This window comes from Vulpes vulpes, chromosome 12 (genome assembly GCF_048418805.1).
Source record: "Vulpes vulpes isolate BD-2025 chromosome 12, VulVul3, whole genome shotgun sequence".
Lineage (NCBI taxonomy): Eukaryota > Metazoa > Chordata > Mammalia > Carnivora > Canidae > Vulpes > Vulpes vulpes.
The window spans coordinates 164,798,821-164,822,948 of record NC_132791.1 but is presented as its reverse complement, the minus strand read 5'-3'; the positions used below and the strand labels follow the sequence as shown (position 1 = coordinate 164,822,948).

The 24,128-nt window shown below is 39.9% G+C and overlaps 1 protein-coding gene across 19 annotated transcripts in view; it reads right to left on the bottom strand.

Moving 5' to 3' along the window:
• KIF1B (kinesin family member 1B) overlaps positions 1-24,128 on the bottom strand; it is a 147,973-nt gene that overhangs the window by 93,190 nt on the left and 30,655 nt on the right. For all 19 annotated transcript variants that reach the window (XM_072731261.1, XM_072731278.1, XM_072731271.1 and 16 more), the window contains exons 3-8: positions 13,375-13,451; positions 12,080-12,259; positions 8,840-8,905; positions 5,034-5,212; positions 4,166-4,277; positions 531-608 (exon numbers count right to left, since the gene is read on the bottom strand). In XM_072731261.1, coding sequence (XP_072587362.1) covers positions 531-608; positions 4,166-4,277; positions 5,034-5,212; positions 8,840-8,905; positions 12,080-12,259; positions 13,375-13,451 — 692 coding nt within the window. The remainder of the gene's footprint in view (positions 1-530; positions 609-4,165; positions 4,278-5,033; positions 5,213-8,839; positions 8,906-12,079; positions 12,260-13,374; positions 13,452-24,128) is intronic.

The following is a 24,128-nucleotide window of genomic DNA, read 5'->3' as shown; positions in this document are numbered from 1 at the left end:
AAACCTCTTTTGATCCTCACGTCTCCCCAGCCACTTATATTGCCATGCCAGGACCACACACCTCAGTCCTGAGTTGCCCCAAAATGACTTGCCTCACAATGACTTGCTCCAAAAGCTGATGGATGCAGCCTTCTTCTCCCAACTCACCAGTATGCACTTTCTGTCCTGGTTTCCTAAGCATCTCTCTGGAGAGGCCCGTGTCTGTTCTCACAGTCAGATCTTGTGTGTCCCTATCCCATTAGTGTCACTTTCATCTAGCTTGTTCCTTAAAACACAATCCAGCTCTCACCTTGACCATCAAATCCTCCTTACCTATTATGTTATGCTACTTATCTTTCAGTAAAGTTATATCAGGTGTCAGCAAAATGTTTCTGTAAAGGTTCTGCAGTCCATCAACAAATAGAGGTAGCTGTGTCCCAGTAAAATTTTATTTACAGCAACAGGTGGTCAAATTTGACCCTGGCCATAGTTTGCTGACCTACGTTACAGAACATTTATTGAGTAGGTCAACTGTTTGGTAAAATAAATACCTTTAATCGAGTCCCTTTGGCACCAGTTGAATCAGCTCGTTCACTTCCTGCTAGATCCACCAAGCTAATTTTGCTAACCTGTTCAAGAACAAAAACATTGGGGCAACTCAGAAATAGCAAGGCAGAACCAGAAAACATTAAGAGGCAGGAAATTAAAATTAGGCATGAAGAAGACTACAAATATTAGGGCTCTTACATATGGTCTAAAAAGACAAAGAGCACACACAAAAGTTAGGAGCAATTATCTTGGTTCAAAAGAGGTAATTTTAGGATACACATGACATATTTTACAACCGTATGTCATAAAAATATATAAACATATTAACCCATATGAAGCCTCCAGCAACTGGAACTCTTACACACTCCTGGTGGGAATGTAAAATGATATAATCACTCTGGGCAGTCTGAGTGGCTCAGCAGTTCAGTGCCTGCCTTCAGCCCAGGGTGTGATCCTAGAGACTTAGGATCAAGTCCCACATTGGGCTCCTTGCATGGCACCGGCTTCTCCCTCTGCCTGTATCTCTCTGTCTCTCTCTCTTTCTCTGTGTTTCTCATGAATAAACAAATAAAATCTTTAAAAATACATATATAATCACTCTGGAAGACAGTTTAGTAGAGCGGTATACCTGCAGAGCTAAACATATACCAACATAAGACTCAACCATTCTACTCCCAGGTATGTACCAAGAGAAACAAAAGCAAATATCTGGGCAGCCCGGGTGGCTCAGCGGTTTAGTGCCGCCTTCAGCCCAGGGCATGATCCTGGAGACCCGGGATCCAGTCCCACGCTGGGCTCCCTGAATGGAGCCTGAGTCTCCCTCTGCCTGTCTCTGCCTCTCTCTTTCTCTCTCCCCTCTCTGTGTATTCTCATGAATAAATAAATAAAATCTTAAAAAATAAAACAAAACAAAAGCAAATATCTACATAAAGACTTGTACACAAATGTTCATGGCATCTCCATTCACATGATCTTAAACTGGAAACAATTTAAATGCCCATCAACAGGTGAGTTAATGACTGTGATTATATATATATATATATATATATATATATATACACACACACACACACACACACACATATATATATACACACACATATATATAATGGAATACTAATCAGCAATGAAAACAAGTGAACTACTGATTCACACAACACAGATGAATTTCAAGATTATGCTAAATGAAAGAAGCAAGGCAAGAAAACAGTACATACCATATAATTCCATTCATATAAAATTCTGGAAAATGTAAACTAATCTATAGTGACAAAAAGCACATCAGAATTGCCTACCTAGGAAGGTAGAAGATATACTACAGATTATAAAGCAGCATGAGGCAACTCTTTCAGAGTAATAGAGGTGGTTATGACTTGGACCATGATATTGATTTTACAGGTGCATACACAGTAATCCAATTTTATACTTGAAATATGTGTGGTCTATTGTACTAACAATACCTCAAAATGGTTGTTAAAAAAAAAAAAAAGCTTCAGGAAAGTTAGACAAAACTAACCAAAGTGGATTACCAAAGAAGCTATGGTTATAGAATTAACATCATTATCTTTGTAGATGTGACATCATGGAAGAATGGAAAAAATGCTTTCACACAAGATGTACTAAATGGCGTTAATATTGTAAATAAGCAGTGTCAAGTTATTTGATCACTTATATGAAGAGTATTTTTTTAAAAATAATTTTCAGGGCAGCCCGGGTGGATTAGCGCCGCCTTCAGTCCAGGGCATGATCCTGTGGGGAGCTGGGATCGAATCCCACATGGGGCTCCCTGAATGGAGCCTGCTTCTCCCTCTGCCTGTGTCTCTGCCTGTCTTTGTGTCTCTCATGAGTGAATAAATAAAATCTTTAAAAAAATAATAATAAAATAAAATAAAAAATAAATAAATAAAAATAATTTTCAGCTAGGGAGGCAAACTATAAGAGACTCAACTACAGGAAACAAACTGAGGCTTGCTGGAAGGGGGATGCTGGAAGGGGGATGAGGTACCTGGGTGATGGGCATTAAAGAGGACATTTAATGTAATGAGCACTGGGTATTATATGCAACTGATGAATCACTAAACCCTACCTCTGAACCTAATAATACTAACTAAACTGAATTTAAATAAAAAATTAAAAAAATAACTTTCAGATAAAAACGAGTCACTAAGTAAATGTTCCTAGTTTTTAATGATGTCAGTATCACAAAGTACTCAGTTTATAAGGCAAAGGTATTTTATCATTGCCAGTATCATAAATCTAACTTCAGGTTTAAAAATCTGGGTGGCTCAATGGCTGAGCATCTGCCTTCAGCTCAGAAGGGGTCCTAGGATCGAATTCTGCATCAGGCTCCCTGCAGGGAGCCTGCTTCTCCCTCTGCCTATGTCTCTGCCTCTGTCTCTCATGAATAAAAAAATAAATAATCTTAAAAACCAAAAAAATCTAGCTGCATGCTACTTAGGTACGTAGGCAGAGAGAAGAGTTCAACATAAATTTATTACTAACAATAATAACACTAAAATTCAGATTTGTTGAGTGGTTATTCTTTTTTTTTTTTTAAGATTTTATTTATTTATTCATGAGAGACACAGAGAGAGAGAGAGGCAGAGACACAGGCAGAGGGAGAAGCAGGCTCCATGCAGGCAGCCGGACATGGGACTGGATCCCAGGTCTCCAGGATCACGCCCTGGGCTGAAGGTGGCGCTGAACTGCTGAGCCACCCGGGCTGCCCTGTTGAGTGGTTATTCTGAGCCAGGGACTATTTATTACATTCATAACCTGTATCAATATTTAATCATCTTAACAATCCTATGAGGCTGGGGAAACTGAGGCACCGAGAAGTTAAGTAACTTGCCCAACCTAACAGTGCTGAGAAGTGATAGAGGCAAGAGTTGAACTCCAATGTCTGCTATATTTAGCTGTCAAAAAGGAGAGATTAGGGGATCCTTGGGTGGCTCAGCGGTATGGCGCCTGCCTTTGGCCCAGGGTGTGATCCTGGAGTCCTGGGATCAAGTCCCACCTCAGGCTCCTGCATGGAGCCTGATTCTCCCTCTGACTGTGTCTCTACCTCTCTCTCTCTCTCTCTCTCTCTGTGGGTCTCTAATGAATAAATAAAATCTTAAAAAAAAAAAAAAAAAAAGGAGACATTAACAAGCAAGGGATTCAAAGAGCATCAGGATTGCTGTGCAGTCTTTTACTTTCCAAGGAAAAACACACCTTGTCTGTTTAACTGTTTGGTTAAATATTTAATACCACAATAATAACAGAGCTCAAAACAAAATAAACAAACAAAAAAATCCCACATACCAAACAATTAAGAGGTTCTGTCAGGAAGGAAAAAAAAAAAAAAAGGAAGGATTTTCTCCCTACAAAACTGTTTAACTCTCTGACACAGAGTATTTTTGAAACCCAAAGTCTTCGTTTATTCTTAACCCTATTTTCTATCTTGCAATTTCACTCAAAAACTCACATTCAACCTGGTTTAGAGTGGGTATAAAAATGACAAACAAAAGATACAAAAGAGTCTCTGTTAAATAAAAAGACAACTTTCTTCCCTCCATAAAATGCACAGGGTAGCAAGACTAACTTCTGAAAATCTCCATTCTATACAACACAAGGCCGGATACTGAAGTTATCCTACCTTCTCAGTGGAAAGGTTGGTCTCAGTATCATGTTTCTTCTGGGTGAAAACAATGGTAAACACAGCATGGGAACGGCTACTTGTTTCATTCATGTTGGTAGCTGCCACTGTCCTAAATAAACATAAAGGTGACATGTGACAATGGAATTCTTGGATAAAAGTTAAAATGGACAGCAAGCTCCATGTAACCATAACATTCACAAGCAATAGCTTTATACAGATCATGAGATTGAAATGGTCACACAAATTGTTCTCAATACATCTTATTTGTGAGCCTATCAAGTTACTCCCAACTCCAAAGGTCCCTCATCAGAATTATTCTTCACATTCCAGCTGTCCCTTTAGAAACCACTAAGGTATTTAATTTGTATTCTTGGAACACCTTGGTGGCTTAGTGGTTGAGCATCTGCCTTTGGCTCAGTACATGATCCCGGGGACCTGCGATTGAGTCTCACATCAGGCTGCCTGCATGGAGCCTGCTTCTCCCTCTGCCTGTGTCTCTGCCTCTCTGTGTCTCTCATGAATGAATAAATAAAATATTTTTTTAATTGTATTCTTTATTCCACAATCAATTACTAATTACTACCATAGGCATGTGATTATCCAACATTTTATTTACCATGACTTGATCAAAACCCAGTATTAAAACTTAACCAAAGTCCTGACATGTTTCAGTACTACATTGTTTTGAGGGGAGATGCTGAAAATGCTGAAGCCCTTACTTTTTTCCTAGGCACAGCCAAAGGATCAGAGGATCTACAATTAAAACAACCTTCAAAGCTATATATGTGGTCTCAAACCCTTAATTGGAAACAAAGGACCCAAAAACGTGTCAAAGCCTTCAGTTATTAGTCTATTTCTACCATACCTGGCTTTGTTCCCAGCATCCATGAGGTCAGCGATGTCTGTGTAGGAAGTGACTGCCAGCTTCGACAGATCCTCCACATACGGGCCGAGAAGTGGGTGTTCACGCACACGCAAATGACCCTTGTTTTTTGGATTCAGGAGGTCTCGTACTCTTTCACAGTAAATTTCCATGTAGCTCACCTACGAACAAATTATTAAAGTGAACTGGAGGGCTTGGAAAAAGAAATGCCATACATTAAATTTTTTTTTTTTACAATTTTTATTAAAAGTTCTATAATTAGGGGCACCTGGCTGGCTCAATCAGTAGAGCACATGACTCTTGATCTTGGGGTCATGAGTTTGAGCCCCACAATGGGTGCAGAGATTACTTTAGAAAAAAAAAAAAGCCCTACAATGAGACATCGGTAATCTTTACAAAGGGAAATGCCATCGTAGGCCTAGTCCATTTTATTCTATTCAGTGTGCACAGACATCACTGACTAGCTTAGAACCAGCCTTCTGACAGTCTCGCAGAAGAAAAGGAGGTAAAAAGGCTACCTCGGCAGTCAGGAGCCACAACTTATCTAAGGCAGAAAAAAAATGCCATGCTTAACAGCAACCAGTTACTAATACACTTTTAAAAATGTATGCTGTTGTCAATCACTGAGGATTAGGGTAAGGTTACTCTAAAAGCTTGGAAATAAAAATTCTATTAGTATTGAAACCAAGAAACACTATCAATATTTCAGAGCATGTAAGACAAAAGACCAGCAACCCCAGTGCTGTAAGACTGACCACACTGTGACTAATTATAGACACACACTGTGACTAATTATAGACAAACAATGGATCTACCACAAGGAGTGAGGAGTGGTCAGCACCGAACCTGATGGCGTGGCAGGACCTGTCCATGATTCAGGAGGGAAGAGGAAGCCTCCACTAATAAAACGCTGAACTCTCGTCTCACCAGCAAACCATTCCTATCATGGAGATGGGGGTTTCAGGCTATCCTTTCTTCACCTGAGTCAAGCAAACATCTAAATTGTCTAGTCAACTCTTGGCTCTCTAATTCCACACTCACTAAAAAACCAACAGGGTTCCAACAGAAGTCTATCCACAGGAAGATAAGAAGGTAATATACCAGGCTTGCTAATGTGGGTGTTCTGACTGAGCAAAGAGGTTTTTCTCAAGGGAAAGTAACAAATAAAAATGGTGGTTTCATAACATAAGTCAAATGAGCTTCACTCAAGAATCTGGCTTTGAAGGATGCTTTTGGTCCTGATGTATCTATAAGATCAGACTTCTAAGCAAATAAGGCTCTGGACTGAGGGAAATTCACCACAAGAAGCCTCATTATGGTCTTCCCTTGTGTGTCCTGAGCTACTCAAGCACACAATAAAATTTCAGCACTTGTCAACTTTAAATTTCTAAAGAACATTTCCGAGTGTCTGAAACAGAATAGAATCTCCATTTCTACTTTGTTTTCCTTTCTCTCATTCTCAGATTTGACTGTATATTTATACTATATTTTAAAATCAATTTTAAAAATATTGCGAACCCTCGAAGCAACTGATTTCCTATGAGGTTAAAACAACAGACCAACAAGTATTCCTTCTTAAAGCAAGTCATCCTACAAAGTGAAATGGTACTTTAATCATTCTTGTGTACTTAAACATACACTCCAGAATCCCAGAAAGACACTTTATCTTCTTGGAAAACTTATTGTCTCTTCACCCAGGTGTGGAAGCATGAGAACCCAAGTAACCTGGGTAAAGGCTGCTGTGCTCTGCTATTTAGTCTCTAACATGCAAATCCACCTAAAGCCAACACTATTTCTTTCACTTCTGAGCCAGCCATTACAGACCCCACTTAGCAAATTCAATTCACTGAGCAGCACTATCTTCCAGCTACTTTCCAGGCACTTAGCATAGAACAGTAAATAAAACAGACAAAAATCCCTGCCCCGGTGAGCTTATGCTTCTAAATGGAAATAAAGAACAAATAAATAAATAAATAAGAAGATAGAATTATAAATTAGGTTAGAACATGATGAGAACTATGGAGGAAAACAAAGGACAGGACAAAACAGATGAAGAGTGTGGGGTGGGAGGCGCGCTGCCGGGTCAAAGAAGGTGGTCAGAGTGAACCTAGCTGAAAGGATCAGACTAAATGGCTTGAAGGAGCTGAAACACGTAGACAAGAATATATCCAAGGGAAGAAGATTTCAGGCAGAAAAAAAAAAAATCAATGTAAAGTCCCTGAGGTAAGACAGCTCCTGCTGTGCTCCAGAAGCAGCAAAAGAGCTAGTGTGGCCAGGGCAAGTAATGGAGAGAAGCAGAAGAAGAGGCAGAGGCCCCACACAGAGGAGCCACAGTATCAATGAAGGATCTACAATGCATCCCAAGCAAGCCTGTGAACCCCGAGAGGAAAAGAAATGGCAACTTTTCACTACCTATAACCTCAAAAATTCTGTCATCTTCTGTGAATTTCAATTTTGAATTTATTTAAAAATACTGTGATATTTTAATAAGAATAAAAATCTACTGAATTTTCATTTGCCATACATTTAGTCTTCAAAAAGAATAGTTATAGGAACAAGATATTTAGAGAATCTATTTTAACAAAAAATATTTCTAGAGCAGCACATTTCCCTTTTGGCATATGATAGTCAGAAGGCAGAATTCTCTAAAATTTATCAATTTATGCAACCCTTTACAGGTAAAGAAAAAAACCCAAACCAGCTAAGTGGCTCAAGTAGGAATTGTAAGTCCTATAGAAAATCACAACACATACATTAAAAGTAGTTTGCTTAAAAACAGCTTCATGTCTCAGAACAGGCTCAGATTAACAGAACACTTTAGTAATTTCAATGGCTATGGAACTGAGCACCAAAACTGGAGGTAAGTAAAACAATAGCTTCATAAAGCACTTTTCAAGGAGTAGAGATGTTCATCACATAAATTAATGTATATAATGTAATTCTATAGACCTCTTCTTCAAAGAGTTGGGAGTGTATGCTGGATGGAGAATAACTTTCTAAGATTATAAGCAATTATAAAGAGGAGAGGAGAAAAGAGATCTGATTTTTTTTTTAAGATTTTTATTTATTTGACAGAGAGAGAGCCAGAGAGCACATGCAGGGGGAGGGGCAAAGGGAGGAGGCTCTCCACTGAGCAAGGAGCCCGCCCTATGGAGGGTTTGATCCCAAGACTCCAAGATCAGCCGAAGGCAGATGTTTAACCAACTAAGTCACCCAGGTGCCCCAAGAGATCTGATTATATAGATTTTAAAAACCAATGCCTGTCAAAAATCACTATTGATGATATAAAATGAGGAAAGAGTTCATACAAACGAGTAAGATAAATACTGTAATCCCAAAACGTAAACAAGCATATGCATAATTTACAAGATGTTCAACTACACTAATAATCAAAGAAACTCTAAATAAGTGCCCTTACCAAGTTGGCAGAGAAAAAAATGAAAATACTAAAAGTTGGCAGGGACACACTGGGTGCTTAAACTGTCATGAGACTGGAAATTGGTAGCGTTTCTTTCTAAAAAGTCATTTGGCGATTCACATGTGTTGACAACCAAATACATAATGGAAAGAACTAAAAATAAAATTTATGAACAAGCTTATGACGTATAAACAAGGATTTAATTGCAACATTATTCGTGATGATCAAAACTTAGAAATAGCCTAAAAATATAAAACTGGGGGAGTAGTTAAATGAGCTACAGCATAGTCATCATTTGGAACCACTGAAAAGTAACACTGGAGGGAATGTGGTCCAAAGGCCTGTGGCTTTAACCCATGGTTATACTCACCTCTACAGAGTAAGACATTTCTTCATTACAGTTGTCATTGATTTTCTCGAACAGTTCTTCACATAACTACAGAAACAGAAAGAGAGAGGTGTTAACAGCATAAATGAGAAAAGTACAAAGATACCCATGAGTGCTAAACGAATTAGTGAGATCTCTTTTCTCTTTCTCAAAATATTAAGGGCAACAACATCAAAGGAGAACGCTTTGAATGAAATTAAAGGACAGTTGTGAATTCGTTCTCCTCAGTTCATCTTTATTCTCTCTCAATGACTATATCTCATAAATGTTTCCTTAGAAAGCAAGCCACATTTAGAGGAAGAGGAGGAGTTCTGGCTCTTCCTGTGTTAGGTCCTTGACACATTTAATTTCTGTGAATTCAATTCTTCACATTATGCTAGTGACTCTACTATAGATATTATTATGTAGCAAAATACTATTAAACTACATTTTGCAGACATTTTATTTATCATGCTATAGAAGCTTTATTTTATACTGTCAGTTACTATATACATTACAAATCATGGGGTTCCCTGCGTGGAGTCTGCTTCTCCCTCTGCCTGTGTCTCTGCCTCTCTCTTCCTCTCTCTGTGCATCTCATGAATAAATAAATAAAATCTTAAAAAAACCCAAAAACACAATAAAACCTCGGAGATAAAGAGTTGCAGGCTCCCTTGACTCAGTCAGCCAAGCACCCCCTACAGTCAAAATTATTCTTAAATACCTTTATTTACTCCCTTTAAATAGTTTGCATTCTCTCTTTGTGTGTGTATTATTTTTTTTTAAGATTTTATTTATTCATGAAAGACAGACAGACAGAGAGAGAGAGAGAGGCAGAGACACAGGCAGAGGGAGAAACAGGCTCCATGTAGGGAGCCTGACGTGGGACTCGATCCCAGGACTCCAGGATCACGCCCTAGGTCGAAGGCAGGCGCCAAACTGCTGAGCCACCCAGGAATCCCCTATCCCCGAGTTTTAAGTTCAAGCCCCACATTGGGTGTAGAGAGTACACTATAGTGGCTCAGTGGTTGAGCATCTGCCTTTAGCTCAGGTCATGATCCTGGGGTTCTAGAATCAAGTCCCACTACAGGCTCCACTCGGGAAGCCTGCCTCTCCCTCTGCCTATGTCTTTGCCTCTCTTCTCTGTGTCTCTCATGAATAAATAAAATCTTAAAAAAAAAAAAAAAAGGTATCTTAAAAAAAAGAAAAGAAGAAGAAGAATTTTCGTCGTATAAAAATTTCCCCTTTACCTCTCTCTTATGATCCCAAGCCCTTTATAGAGACGACTACTCTACCATGCAGTGACATTTCCAATAGAAAATATTTATTTTTCGGGCAGCCCGGGTGGCTCAGCAGTTTAGCAACGGCTTGAGCCCAGGGCCTGAGCCTGGAGACCCGGGATCAAGTCCCACATTGGGATCCCTGCATTGGGCTCCGCTGCGCCACCCAGGGATCCCTAAATGGCAGTTTTTAAATGATAATCCTGTCTTCAAAAATCAATACTTGGGGATCCCTGGGTGGCTCAGCGGTTTGGCGCCTGCCTTTGGCCCAGGGCGCGATCCTGGAGTCCCGGGATCGAGTCCCACGCCAGGCTCCTGGCATGGAGCCTGCTTCTCCCTCCTCCTGTGTCTCTGCCTCTCTCTCTCAATCTATGTCTATCATAAATAAATCTTTAAAAAAAAAAATCAATGCTTTTGCACTAAAACATTCCAAAATTCTACCAGAAGAGAGACATATAATATAATTATACAAGAATTCCAATAGTAAACAAGCTAAAGGAGAAGGAAGGAGAAACTAAATGTGATGATGGAATAAACAGGATTGTTTAGTATAACTTACTACAATCTACAAAAAATTATTTCATTGCTAAAGAAGTATTACATAGTTATAAAAGCAAAGCCTCCAGAACCACCTTGACTACATTTGGATTCTGGTTCTGCCACTTCCTTAGGCAAGAGACATGACCTCTTTGTGCCTCAGTTTCCTCATCTTTAAAATGAGGGAAATAAATAAAATAAAGTAATAACAGCATCTTCTTCTTAGGGTCAAACAAGAAGGATTAGCTGAGCTACTTTTTGCAAAACACTTAGATCAGTGCTTGCACATGGCATGTGCTACATAATGTTTTCTCTAATTGGTATTTTTATTATTGTTATTCCTATTTATAAAGGACAATTCCCAAGTATATGTCTCAATATTGACATATATTTTTTACAGAAAAAAAAATGCTAGTATCTTCAGTTTTTTCTGAAAAAGTCTTAATCTTTACTGATGTTAAACATTTCAATTATACAGCTGAATTTAAAATTATAGTCCAATAATCCATTAGAAAAAGTAGCTATTGCTCTCTTATGTACTTTATTCTCAGAATACAGAGAGGTCACACTAGGCCTATAGTAAAAAGAAGACTTAAAATTAATTCTAAATATCAATAAAAGCAAACTCCTCTTCTGTTATTATTGAAAGAAGTTCCTTTTAAATATCTATGTCAGGGACCCCTGGGTGGCTGAGCGGTTGAGCGCCTGCCTTTGGCCCAGGGCATGATCCCGGAGTCCCAGGACAGAGTCCCGCATCAGGCTCCCTGCATGGAGCCTGCTTCTCCCTCTGCCTATGTCTGTGTGTGTGTGTGTGTGTGTGTGTGTGTCTCATGAATAAATAAATAAAATCTTTAATAAAAATAAAAACGAAAATAAAAAATAAGTATCTATCATAAGTCTTCTCATTCCAAACAATACAAGGTGAAAAGATACTGCTATTAAGAATTCTCAGACTGCTCAAGCTTAAAGTGATAGTATTAAATTAATAAGACAAAAGGAAAATATCTCTGATAAGGCAATCAAAAAACAAAAATAACCACATGCTTAAGAAGTGTTCTATATATGGAACTTGGGAAAAGATCAACACCACCAACTAGGTGTCCCCAGGACTCAACAAAGTCTGGGACATACTACCACTTTTTTTTAAGAAGCTTATTAATAACACTGTTCAAAAGATAAAATATCCAGACACAGGTATACAGCAAAAACTTTACAGAATGCCAACTTCCCCACCTTTAAAGACAGACATGTGTACACACCAGTCTTTTCCATCAGATTATTACCTCCTTTGAGGAAAAGAGACAAAGTATCTTTGTGCTTTTGCATGACAGTCCCTGAGTAAATGTTTGCTAAGTAAAAATAACTGTTATACAGCAATCTAAGACTAAGTAATAATAAAGAGGTATTTTTGTTTTTTGTTTTTTACCTGTGGAATGATGCCAGCCTGGCTTTCTTCTTGTTTACCCATCATTGTATAAGATTTCCCAGCACCAGTCTGCCCATAAGCAAAAATACAGACATTATATCCTTCAAAGGCATGTAAAAGCATTTCCTTTCCAATGTCATTATACACACGGTTTTGAGATGCAAAACAGGGATCTTCAGGCTGTAAAGATTAAAAGGAGAAATAAATGGCATTTTATTTGTATTCTTTCCTATGTTTGATTACTGCTGTAATAAACTGAAGTGTTTGGAATCTCAATAGTCATCAGTTAAAATATATTATAAAAATTTTAAGCCCCTCCTACACAGTTTATTTTTCTTTCCTTTTTTAAGATTTTCTTTATTTATTCATGAAAGACAGAGACAGAGAGGCAGAGACACAGGCAGAGGGAGAGGCAGGCACCATTCAGGGAGCCGGATGTGGGATTCAATCCTGGCACTCCAGGATCACACCCTGGGCTGAAGGCAGGTGCCAAACCGCTGAGCCACCTAGGCATCCCTATTTTTCTCTTTTTAAATACTCACATGCACAGAGTCACCCAGGTCAGCCATACACCTCACTTGATTACACGTCACTTTCTAAAACCTTCCATTTGTAGAAAGGTGCAAGATTTTCTTAAATGCAAAATGGAGGGATGCCTGGGTGGCTCAGTGGTTAAGCACCTGCCTTCGGCCCAGGGCATGATCCTGGAGTCCCAGGATCGAGTCCCAGGATCAAGTCCCACATCGGGCTCCCTACATGGAGCCTGCTTCTTCCTCTGCCTATGCCTCTGCCTCTCTCTCTCTCTCTCTCTGTGTGTCTTTCATGAATAAATAAAGTCTTTTTAAAAAATGCAAAATGGAACTAAAAGCTCAAAGGTCAAATCCACATATAAAAATATTTCCCTGCGCTCACTCCAGGTAGTATAGCTATTTTTCAATAAACCCACCTTTCAGTGACAAATGCTGCCTACCTCCCTTCATAGGCCCTTCGCTTGGCCATAAGGCTCTGCCAGTAGTTTAAAACCTTTCATACTCTCAACACAAGACAGAAAAAAAAGAAAGAAAAAAGGAGAAAACATATAATGAAGAGATGCAGAAGCAATCTGTAGTTCAGGAACAATCCCTAGAAGCTAGCAAGATTTGGGGTCCTCTACTAAGAAGGGTACCACAAAGAGCCCTGCTCTCTCCATTTTCCTAGGTGTTGGTCATCTCTATACTCCTTGTGGACCTGCAAGCTCTTTCAAAACTGTTCACTACTCACATTGTTTTATTATACTGGACTGTAGGTATACTCACCGAGGTGTGAGACCAGTAGGAGTAGTCGAAACTAAAGGACTTTGGAGCTTCCTTTGGGTTCTTTGGGTTAATAATACCTAGAGAATGAAAATAATTTGATTTTGTAAGTCACTCAGTTACATGTTAGTTCAACATGTTATAAGTTTAAAATACTCAAATCAGTAGTCATACCACTGAATCTAAAGAAAGCAATAAAAAATAATCACATATTTAATAAGCAGGATCCCTATATAGAACTTAAAAGAATCAGGCCATCAACATTCACTGAGTGCTACCAGGATTCAGAACAGAGCCTGGTACATAGCAGGTGCTCAGTAAATATTTAATGGCTGAATCATAGGTAAATAAGCAGCCAAAATTCAGAAGCAGCCTGCATAACTATTTCAAGATGCTACATAAATATTTCAATACATTAGAAATGAAAATTAGAAAATTACTGAATTGACCCAACTACTACTTGAAACAACCCCTTTTTAAAGATCTTATTATCTACTTTAGTAAGGCATTTGATAATTAAGTATTTATCAGAAAGACAATCTTATTTTTAAAATCCACAGTTGATAATAATGTTATATATATGTATACATGTATACATGTATGTATTATGTGTGTCTGCAGTGGAATCACAGACCACAAATCATCTGTAGAATGTTGCAGACAAAATTACTTTTTAAAAAAACAATTTTTATTGGGATCCCTGGGTGGCGCAGCGGTTTGGCGCCTGCCTTTGGCCCAGGGCGTGATCCTGGAGACCCGGGATCGAATCCCACGTCAGGCTCCCGGTGCATGGAGCCTGCTTCTCCCTCTGCCTGTGTCTCTGCCTCTCTCTCTCTCTCTCTGTGTGTGACTATCATAAATAAATAAAAAATTAAAAAAAAAAAAATCAAAAAAAAAAAAAATCTTAAAAAAAAAAAAAAAAAAAACAATTTTTATTTATTTGACAGAGAGAGAGTGAGCGAGCATGTAAGCATGAGTGGGGAGAGGGACAGAGGGAGAAGGAGAAGCAGAATCCCTGCTGTCAGAGAGCCAGACAATGCAGGCTAGACCCCAGGACCCCGAGATCATGACCTGAGCCAAAGGTAGATAGATGCTTAACCAACTGAGCCACCCAGGCGCCTCTAGACAGCAAAGTTACTTTTTGACTGAAAAGCACAAAGCCTTACTGCCCCTATTGAAAGTATTTCTTGTATGATTAATCCAGTCACACTATACTTCAGGGACTGTCTGAACGTGGAGGCTTATTAGCCTCTCTTCCTTTCTCATACTATACACAAAGGTTTAGTGCCTCATATTTCACATGGAATAGAATCTTTATAACATGTGGTCATGAAATCTCCTCAAAGACCAGACATCTCAACCAATCCACTTCTCTAAGGCACGGCCACATCCCAGGCTATCAGTGAGATCAGGATTAAAAAATAAATCTGTCCAGGGCAGCTGTTGCTCAGGACACAAATAGCAACAGTTGCTACGGTGCCTAGTTCTCTCTCTTGCTGGATTCCACCGGGTATGGCCACACACTTATGTTCAAACCTCAACTGCTGACAGAGTATGAATAAGGCTCATACTGCACATAATCATGTGACAAGGAGACATGGTTCTAGAAAGAACACCTCCTCACATACAAATGGCAACTTAAGCAATGAAGTGTGCTTCTAACCAAAAGGCAATGGGGGGGACAAGATTTAAAGAATAACTAACCTTCAGGGAGCACTATAAACACTGCAAGTGCTGAGATCTAAACTCTTCCTGTGTTGGGCAGCCCGGCGGTTTAGCGCCGCCTTCAGCCCAGGGTGTGGTCCTGGAAACCCAGGATCAAGTCCCAGGTTGGGCTCCCTGCATAGAGCCTGCTTTTCCCTCTGCCTGTGTCTCTGCCTCTGTGTGTGTGTGTGTTTCTCATGAATAAATAAATAAAATCTTTTTAAAAAATTAAAATCAAAAAATAAAAATAAATACATACATACATACATACATACATACTTCCTGTGTACCAACACTCCCTACTACTAAGGCAGATATAAGTTGTATTACCGCCTTTGTAGAGATAGAGACACCATCACAAAGAGGCTAAATAACTTAACCAAGGCTACACAGCTAGCTAGTGGCAATCCAGGATGTGGACTTGGAGGGTTTAGCTTTGGAGCCCCCACTCATAGCCAAGACACCCATCCTCTATAGACTTATTCCCTGCCTATATGCAGCAACTGCCAAGGCAAACACAGTAAGGCATTTTCATGCATATGTATACAAATGTGTGCATGTACGCACATTTATGACCACCTCTCTAAAATTACATCATAGGCATTGCTTAAAACTCTCTTTACCCATTTAAAATGAGGAACTGTGAGGATTATGGTTCCTAAAAGATGAAAGACTACACAAACTCTACTAAGCAAATGGAAGTTAGTGTCGTACTAAGTGCACTAGATTCAGATTTCAGTGGCTCAGTGATAAAGACAACGAATAACAAGATGTTAGATAGGATCCCTAAAGTAGTCTTCACTACTCAAAAACATGTTTAATACAAACACTTTCTAACCTCTAGGAAATTTGCTGTCATAAGACTATTAAGCCATACTTCACTTAGTCTTTTAGCTACTCCCTGGTGGTACCAATTCTGCCAAGAACTTAAGAAAGGGCTAGTTTTCAGAGCCTACCTCTTTGTTCTCTTTTCCCTAGTCTTAAGAAGCAGAAACACCACCAGTGAGCAATTTTCTTGATTCACATGAAATCCTTTTCCTCTTCCTCAAGATTCTCTCCTTCCATATCTTTGCAACCTCTGAAACTAATGAAGTCTCCTAACTTACAGATCTTACAGAAACCAAGTTGCCTTTTAAGTAACTGCCTATATGTAGACAAAACCCTTCTTATTCTAATATAAACTAAGTAAATCAAAATATAATTCTGAATAGCTATTTTCATAATAGTTATGTCAAACAAGATGAAATGTACCCATAATACTTAAAGTATTTTAATTCTTAAACAAAAGACATTTACAGAAGACACATTAGAACAAAGTAAAACTCGGGCAGTCCCGGTGGCTCAGCGGTTTAGCGCCGCCTGCAGCCCAGGGTGTGATCCTGGAGACCCTGGATCGAGTCCCACGTCAGGCTCCCTGCATGAAGCCTGCTTCTCCCTCTGCCTGTCTCTGCCTCTCTCTCTCTCCTCCCTGTGCATTCTCATGAATAAATAAGTAAAATCTTAAAAAAAAAAAAAAAAGAACAAAGTAAAACTCAATACTGTTATCTGTTTGAGGGGCCAGTGTAAGCAGCACCCCAAAGGCATGGATAATTTCTTATGTTAGCAGGGTAGTATTTAATAGGATATTGTGCTTTATATTTATATATGCATTGTACTACCTTGAATATATGAAATGTTTCCTAATAAAAAATTCTGAAGGACACCTGGTGGTTCAGTGGTTGAGCCATCTGCCTTCGGCTCAGGGTGTGGTCCCAGGGTCTGGGATCGAGTCCCCCATCAGTTTCCTTGTGGAGAGCTGCTTCTCCCTCTGCCCATGTCGCTGCCTCTCTCTATGTCTCTCATGAAGAAATAAAATCTTAAAAAAAAAAAAACTTCTGAAACTTCCCACCTCTGCAAATGAAAACACTGTTATAAAAATAAAACATCAGTGACAGCCCTTGACCTCATCAGAAGTCCATAAACTCCACCATTACTTCCAAGGACAACACACTAATGTTTTCTAATGTGCCGAAGGTTTTTTCTTTCTGAATTACCAACAGCTGAGATCTAACTTCCTCCTTTAATTTAACTAAGAAACAGGATGTTTCCAACCACGAATAAAAGGGGAGAGAGGGACACACTACATGTAATGGGAAGGGTATGGGATTTGGATCAAAGGACCATTTAGAATATGTTAATATTCTAAACATATGATGAACACTTAATAAATATACTTAGAATTTTTTGTTACCTTGGGTTTGGCTGCACTTTTGAGTCCTCCCTGAAACTGAAATAATGCCTAGTTCAAAGGATTAAATGAATAGAGTAGGGAAAGCTAGCAGTATGGCAGCACAGTACAATCACAGTAGACTGGTGGTTTTCAAGGCTATCACCAAGATGAGAAGTTAGGATTGTGATCAGGACAAGTTAAAATGCCTACATAAATAAATGCTACTACATAAATGCTCATTTTCAAAACTAGGTATTTTATCCTGTTTTTAACTCTCTCAAGTGTGTTGGTGGATATGTTAACCATATCCCATGATCCTTAAACCAAAGTGAGGAAAATTCATTCACCAACCAACAAAATAAGAATTATACTTCTTAGCAAGAATCAAAGTACTACTTTGGGGTCCTTTAGCTGTACCACCAAATCTGTGGTGTTCCTACATTTGAAATCCCCTCAGTACGTGGACCCAGTCTTGTGGATCTACAATGCCTTACACCAAACAGGCACTCAGATGCATGTCCTTCTTTTGGCATGTATGATTTTAATTTCATTAAATCCTGTATCATTTTCAGAAGCATAAAAAGAAAAATAGTGCATACCTATGCAATATACACATAAAATATCAGTTCATTTCATCAACTTTCACAGAAAGAATATAGAGAGAATTGTATTACCAAAAGATTAGGCAATATTTAATACAGTGGTTCTTCATATCAAAGTCAACTGAGCACATAAGAATGGAATAATACTAATTAATGAATATCTTCAATGTATAAACTATTTTCACCAATGTAAAAGCTGTTAAAAACATAGCATGCCTCCCAGGGCCATGTCTCATCAGTGTACAAGCTTTGTTTAGGATAAATAACCACTTTTTCTGCAATGAATGGACTCCAGGCATATTTTGAAGACTAGAGTCAGAACAAAACTCTACTGTAAATGCTATCTATACCCCTCATACTGTTTTATTTCCTATAAAATCACCTTTTATGCCAATTTTCAAGCCCCCCCCTTTTTTTCAAGGCCCCTTTTAAGCAACTTCTGCACCTGAGGCCTCCCTTCCTATTGAGACTTCTCTGGACATAGTATACTCCAGACCTGGACCCATCTCCACAAGCAGCTTTTCATAAATGGATCTCAAGAGTCATCTTCAACTTTCTTCTCTCACACCCCACATCTGATCAGCTCTACTTCCAAAATGAATCCTGAATTCACCATTATCATTACCACCTTGGTCCAAGCCACCACCTCTTTCACCTGGAAGATGGCAGTAACTCCTAACTGGGCTCCTGGCTTCCCCTGAGCCCCTGGAGAATCTTATCTCCACACTGCAAACAGTGGTCCTTTTCTCACACTAACCCAGATCACATTCACATCATGCCTCTGGTGAACATTCCAACAGCTTCCCGCCAAACACTGAACAAAACTCTACTCCCTCTGACCTCCTGCCCAGTTACTGGAATGATTCACCCCCTACTCCAGCCCTGCTGCTCCCCCCCCCCCCTTTTTTCCTGCTGTCCTTTTTTTTTTTTTTTTTTTTTTCTGCTGTCCTTCTAAATGAAGATATTCTATCATTTCAGGGCCTTTGCATTTTGGCCTTAACAGGAATGCTACTGCCCCAAGTATCTGAACAGCCCACTCCCTAACTTCATACAGGTCTCTGCTCAAACATCAGATGGCCCTTTTCTGACCATCCTACTTAAACAGCATGCCTTCACTCTCCATCTGCTTCCCCTGCTTTATTTGTCTTCACTGCACTCCTGACTGCCTGACTTATTATGTGAGTCACTGGAACGGAGGTTCCATGACACCAGAACTTGTTTCATCTACTGCTATATCCCAGCTCCAAGGAGAATACCTGCCATATGATAGATTCTCAATATACACCCAAAGATCCAATAACTATGTTAGTTATATCTTTCCTTACAGACTGTTACTTCTTTGTAGCTGGAAACCATGACTCCTCTTTCTGCATCACTCACAGTGCTGACTTCATAAGTAGGTGATGCTTATTTGTGGACTGGTACTTAGCTCTCTCAACATAACTTGCTTCCTGAGTCTCTTCTCCTTGAGCAGCCAACTTATTACTCAACTTCTGTTAAGAAACATTCATCTCAAGGATCCCTGGGTGGCTCAGAGGTGTAGTGCCTGCCTTGGGCCCAGGGCGTGATCCTGGAGTCCCGGGATCAAGCCCCACATCAGGCTCCCTGCATGGAGCCTGCTTCTCCCTCTGACTGTGTCTCTGCCTCTCTCTCCGTGTCTCTCATGAATAAATAAATACATTCTTTAAAATTAAAAAAAAAAAATTCATCTTGGGATCCCTGGGTGGCCCAGCGGTTTAGCACCCGCCTTCGGCCCAGGGCCTGATCCTGGAGTCCCGGGGATCGAGCCCCACATCAGGCTCCCTGCATGGAGCCTGCTTCTCCCTCTGACTGTGTCTCTGCCTCTCTCTCTCTCTGTGTCTCTCATGAATAAGTAAAAAAGTCTTAAAAAAAAAAGAAAAAAGAAACATTCATCTCTGGGAGAGGAGGAATCTAAATCCAATCTCAGGGAGTAGAAATACAACTTTTAGTAAATAGCAGTAAGGGGTAAACAGGGAACAGAAGGAAAGATGGGAACAGAAAGAAAGATGACCAAGTTTTAAATAGGAAGATGTGCTGATGGGGGTCACCAGGAAAGACAAGGGTAAAGGAAAGTATAATGGGAGGCAGAAGAGCAGGGTAGGTATTGGAAATTACTCTTCTACCCTAGGTCTTTAGAACTGTCTCTTACAGTATGCATTTCACAGGAAATATGCAATCCCCTATCAGGCAGAGGTCTTACCATTCAAATTTATTGCTGTAAAATTTTCTACAATGTTCTAGATATGACAAGCTTGCTCTGAATAAGGATTCTTATGTGGGTATGAAACAGATTCTTGACTTCACACACATGACACACACTCAAGAGGTAGTGATATGCTAAACAGCAAAAGACATAAATAAATGCTAATAGTCTCAGCATTTATCTTTCCAAGTATTTCCTCTGAAACGTACATTCAATTAGAAGGGTAAGGTGCAGGAACTCGATAAGCACTGGTTGAGTCACTGCTGAATACCATAACTAAGGTACATCAATCCAGGATTGATCAAGGATCTTCAACAAAAACACTCTGTTAGCATACATCTGAACAAATCCACTTTCCTGATCTTTCTCCCTGTTTTCCAATAGTCCCTGCCCCTTTGCTTTCTGTACTTTCACTCACTGTGCTCAGCTTTCCAAGTCTCCCATGTTGGAAATAATGCTAGCTTCTATACTAACATTAATCCCTCTCAAAACAAGCATTATTGGGGTGCCTGGGCAGCTCAGTCAGTTAAGCATCTGATTCTTGACTCTGGTTCAGGTCATGATCTCAGGGTCGTGAGATCAAGCCCGGCTTCAGACTCCACACTGGGTATGGAATCTGTTTAAGGTTCTCTCTCTCGGGCAGCTGGTGGCTTAGCAGTTTGGTGCTGCCTTCGGCCCATGGCCAGGTCCTGGAGACCCAGAATCGAGTCCCACGTCGGGCTCCCTGCATGGAGCCTGCTTCTCCCTCTGCCTGTACCTGTGCCTCTCTTCCTCTCTCTCTGTGGATCTCTCATGATTAAATAAATAAAATCTTTTTTAAAAATTAAAAAAAAAAAGATTCTCTCTCTCCTTCTTCCTCTGCCCTGGCATCCAAGAAGAAGAAGCAGAAGAAGCAGAAGAAGCAGAAGAAGCAGAAGAAGAAGCAGCAGCAGCATTATTGCAAAAGATCCCAAGATCCTATTTTAAGAATGGAAAAGTTGAACAGCACTTTCATTTATTGGGTACATTTATTAAGCATAAATTATTTGCCAGGCACTCTGCTGGGGATATAATGGCAAGCAAAAAGTTATTTCTGCCCTTCTAGACCTAATAGCCAAGGGAGGAGGCAGACATATAATCACACAAAATAAATAAATGCTTTCAAATTATGGGAAGAGCCATGCTAGATAAGCATGGGGTCTAAACTTAGAGATGATTTCTGAAGTCAGTAAACTTTGATTTGACAAAACAGAGAAGGCTGGGCTGAGGATAAACAGGAGACAGCTAGGGAAAGTGAAGAGTTAACACTTATTAAATGCTCACTATGTTCCAAGCACTGTGCTAAAGCATTACACGTATTCACTCACTTAGTCCTTATAATAACCTTATGAGGTAGATACTATTATCACCTCCATTTTACATTTGGGGCACTAGAGAGGGCACTTGCCTGAGGCCAGAGGCTGGACTAAAGTTTGGAACAACTGACTCCAAGGTTCCAAATCTTGGGCAGTATGCATCCCAAGCCAGAGAACTGCTTAGGAAGCCTTAGGGTAAAAAGAAACATGTGGCATCCAGATACTGGTTTGCCAGGTATGGCTCAAGTACAAGGAACAACAAAGAGTTAGAAAAGCACTAAAACCGCAGGGTCAAATAATCAACGAACCACAAGGAGTTGGTGAACCCCCGAGCAACGAGAACTCACTTGAGTTACTTGATTACAGTTATACACTGCAGTATGGAGAATGGATTGGAGGAAGGCATGAGTGGAAGTGTGGAGACCAATTACACACAACACAGCAACCGATACAGAATGTTTGGGAAATTCTGCTTGCCATTTATCAGATGACTCCCATGAGAACTGCATCTGGCATCAGAAATCCAGGAGTTCTACTAAATAGCATTTATGGGGGCAGGGACAGAAAAAGGTCCATTCCTATACCAAAAACATTGCGTCTTGTGAGCCAAAACGGAATTTCTGTCTTAAAGTATGACCCAAAATTCAATGATCAAAATACAAGTTGACCTAGAAATGGAAAATATTTTTAGAAGGTATTTTCAAGGATTTTAGCAATGAAGGAAATAGAATACTAGAGAAGCTTTAATCTAACCCCCCCTTCCCAAGTAGCCAGTACTAACCTAGCATTCATACTGGCTAGGGCATATAACAAACTGTTTAGTTAAGCCTCAATTTTCTTATCTGTAAAATGGGTACAACAGTAACATTCCCTAACTTTATAGAATTGTTGTGGGATTAATGACTAGACCATGTCAAGAATTCTAACACCAAACAAATGTTCAAAATATTCTTTCATTTGACAAATATCTGAGTGCCTACCATGCCCCAGATGTAAGTATGTAGTGAAAACCAGTCTCTTATCTTCAAAGAGTTTATATTCTAATCTGGGAGTTAGATAATTAACTAATATAGATAGTATAACCTGGGGAAGAAAAATTAAGGAGACTTAGGAGATACAACAGTGGCGGTGGTGGGGTTGGCTAGGAAAAGTGGGCAGACCGCCACCACTGAGGTGCCTGGGCGGCACAGTCAGGCTTTTGACTCTTGGTTTCAGCTCAGGTCATGATCTCAGGTTCGTGGGATCAAACCCCACTTAGGGATCCATGCTCAATGCAAAGTCTGCTTTAGACTCTCCCTCCCTTCCTTTACCCCTCCCCCCACCTAAATAAATAAATAAATCCTTTTTTTTTTTTTTTTTAAAGGGCAGACTGTCACCTCTGAGAAGATAATATTTGAGCAGGGATTTAGTAACATTTAAGAAAAAAAAAGACCAAAAAAAAAAAAGAAAAAAAAAGACTACCACCATAGCCAGAAAAAAGTAAATGATGATAAGATGTCAAATCACATAGCTAGCCAGAGCCCAAATGCGACTGGGGCTTTGTGACCAAGGCAAGGATTTTTAGTTTTATTCTAAAAGTGACAGGAAGTCAACAAAGGATCTGAAGCACAGAGGTGACATCTGATTTACATTTCCAAACAAGACTCTGGCTTCTGTATGGGAACAAAGGCAGAAGTGGAAAGATAGAAGCTATTGCCGTGTATTGACTAAGGCTCAAAAGAAATGGTGCCTGTCCCCACTTGTAACGGCAGAGAGGACAGGCCTTCCTGATGGACTGCAGGCAGCCTATGAGAGAGAGAGAGAGAGGGAGAGAGAGAGAGAGAGAGAGAGAGAGAGAGATGACCAGAGTTACTCCAATATTCGGTCTGAGAAACTAAAAAAAAAAGGCTGAGAATGAAGGAAGGGCCACTTGAGTGCACAGGGAGGAGAAAACAGCAGTTCCATTGAGGACATGTTAAGGGTAAGATCCTTCTTAGGCTCTCAAGTAGGATTAGGTTAGCAGCAGGGTGGTCGAGAGACCTAGAGATCTCCAGAGAGGTCAGTCCAGGCTGGAGAAATTAATTTGGGAGTCATCATCACCTCACGACACTTAAAGCCTTCAGCCTGAATGAACCACCTAGGGGATCACATAGGAGAGCAAAGAAAAGAGACAAAGTTTGGTGCACTTTTAACCTAGGAGGTGAGGAAGAACGGAGGTTGAATGGTCTATGAGGGAGGAAGGCAATCAGGAGAGCACAGGGATCCAAGAGCCAAGAGAGGGGATGGTAACATTCACAGAGGAAGTCAAGCTCCACTACCTATCATGACAATGCTTATTACCACAACCATGTCTGGCCCCCCTGGAGAAACGAGTCTTTGTTCAGGGGATCCCCTGACTTCCCAGAGTTCTGCTCACCCTCACCTCTATGCCTTGGTTTCCATCACCATCCAGATCTCATCTGGTTTCAAGGCTGTTTTTTTAAGTCTCCTTCACAAATCAGAAAGGCAACTTCAGCACTGAAGGTCTAACTGGATCTTTTCCCTAATCCACAGGGAAGAGGATCTTGCTTTTCTCTCTCTGGAGGCCCTATATACCTTTCCCTCTTTGTCTTCATTTATTCCTTGTGCTGTAGTTGACACTCATTACTTTGAGAAGGCTGGAGAAGAGTGACTCTTTCATGTGAAGGCTTACCTGAAGGCCTTAT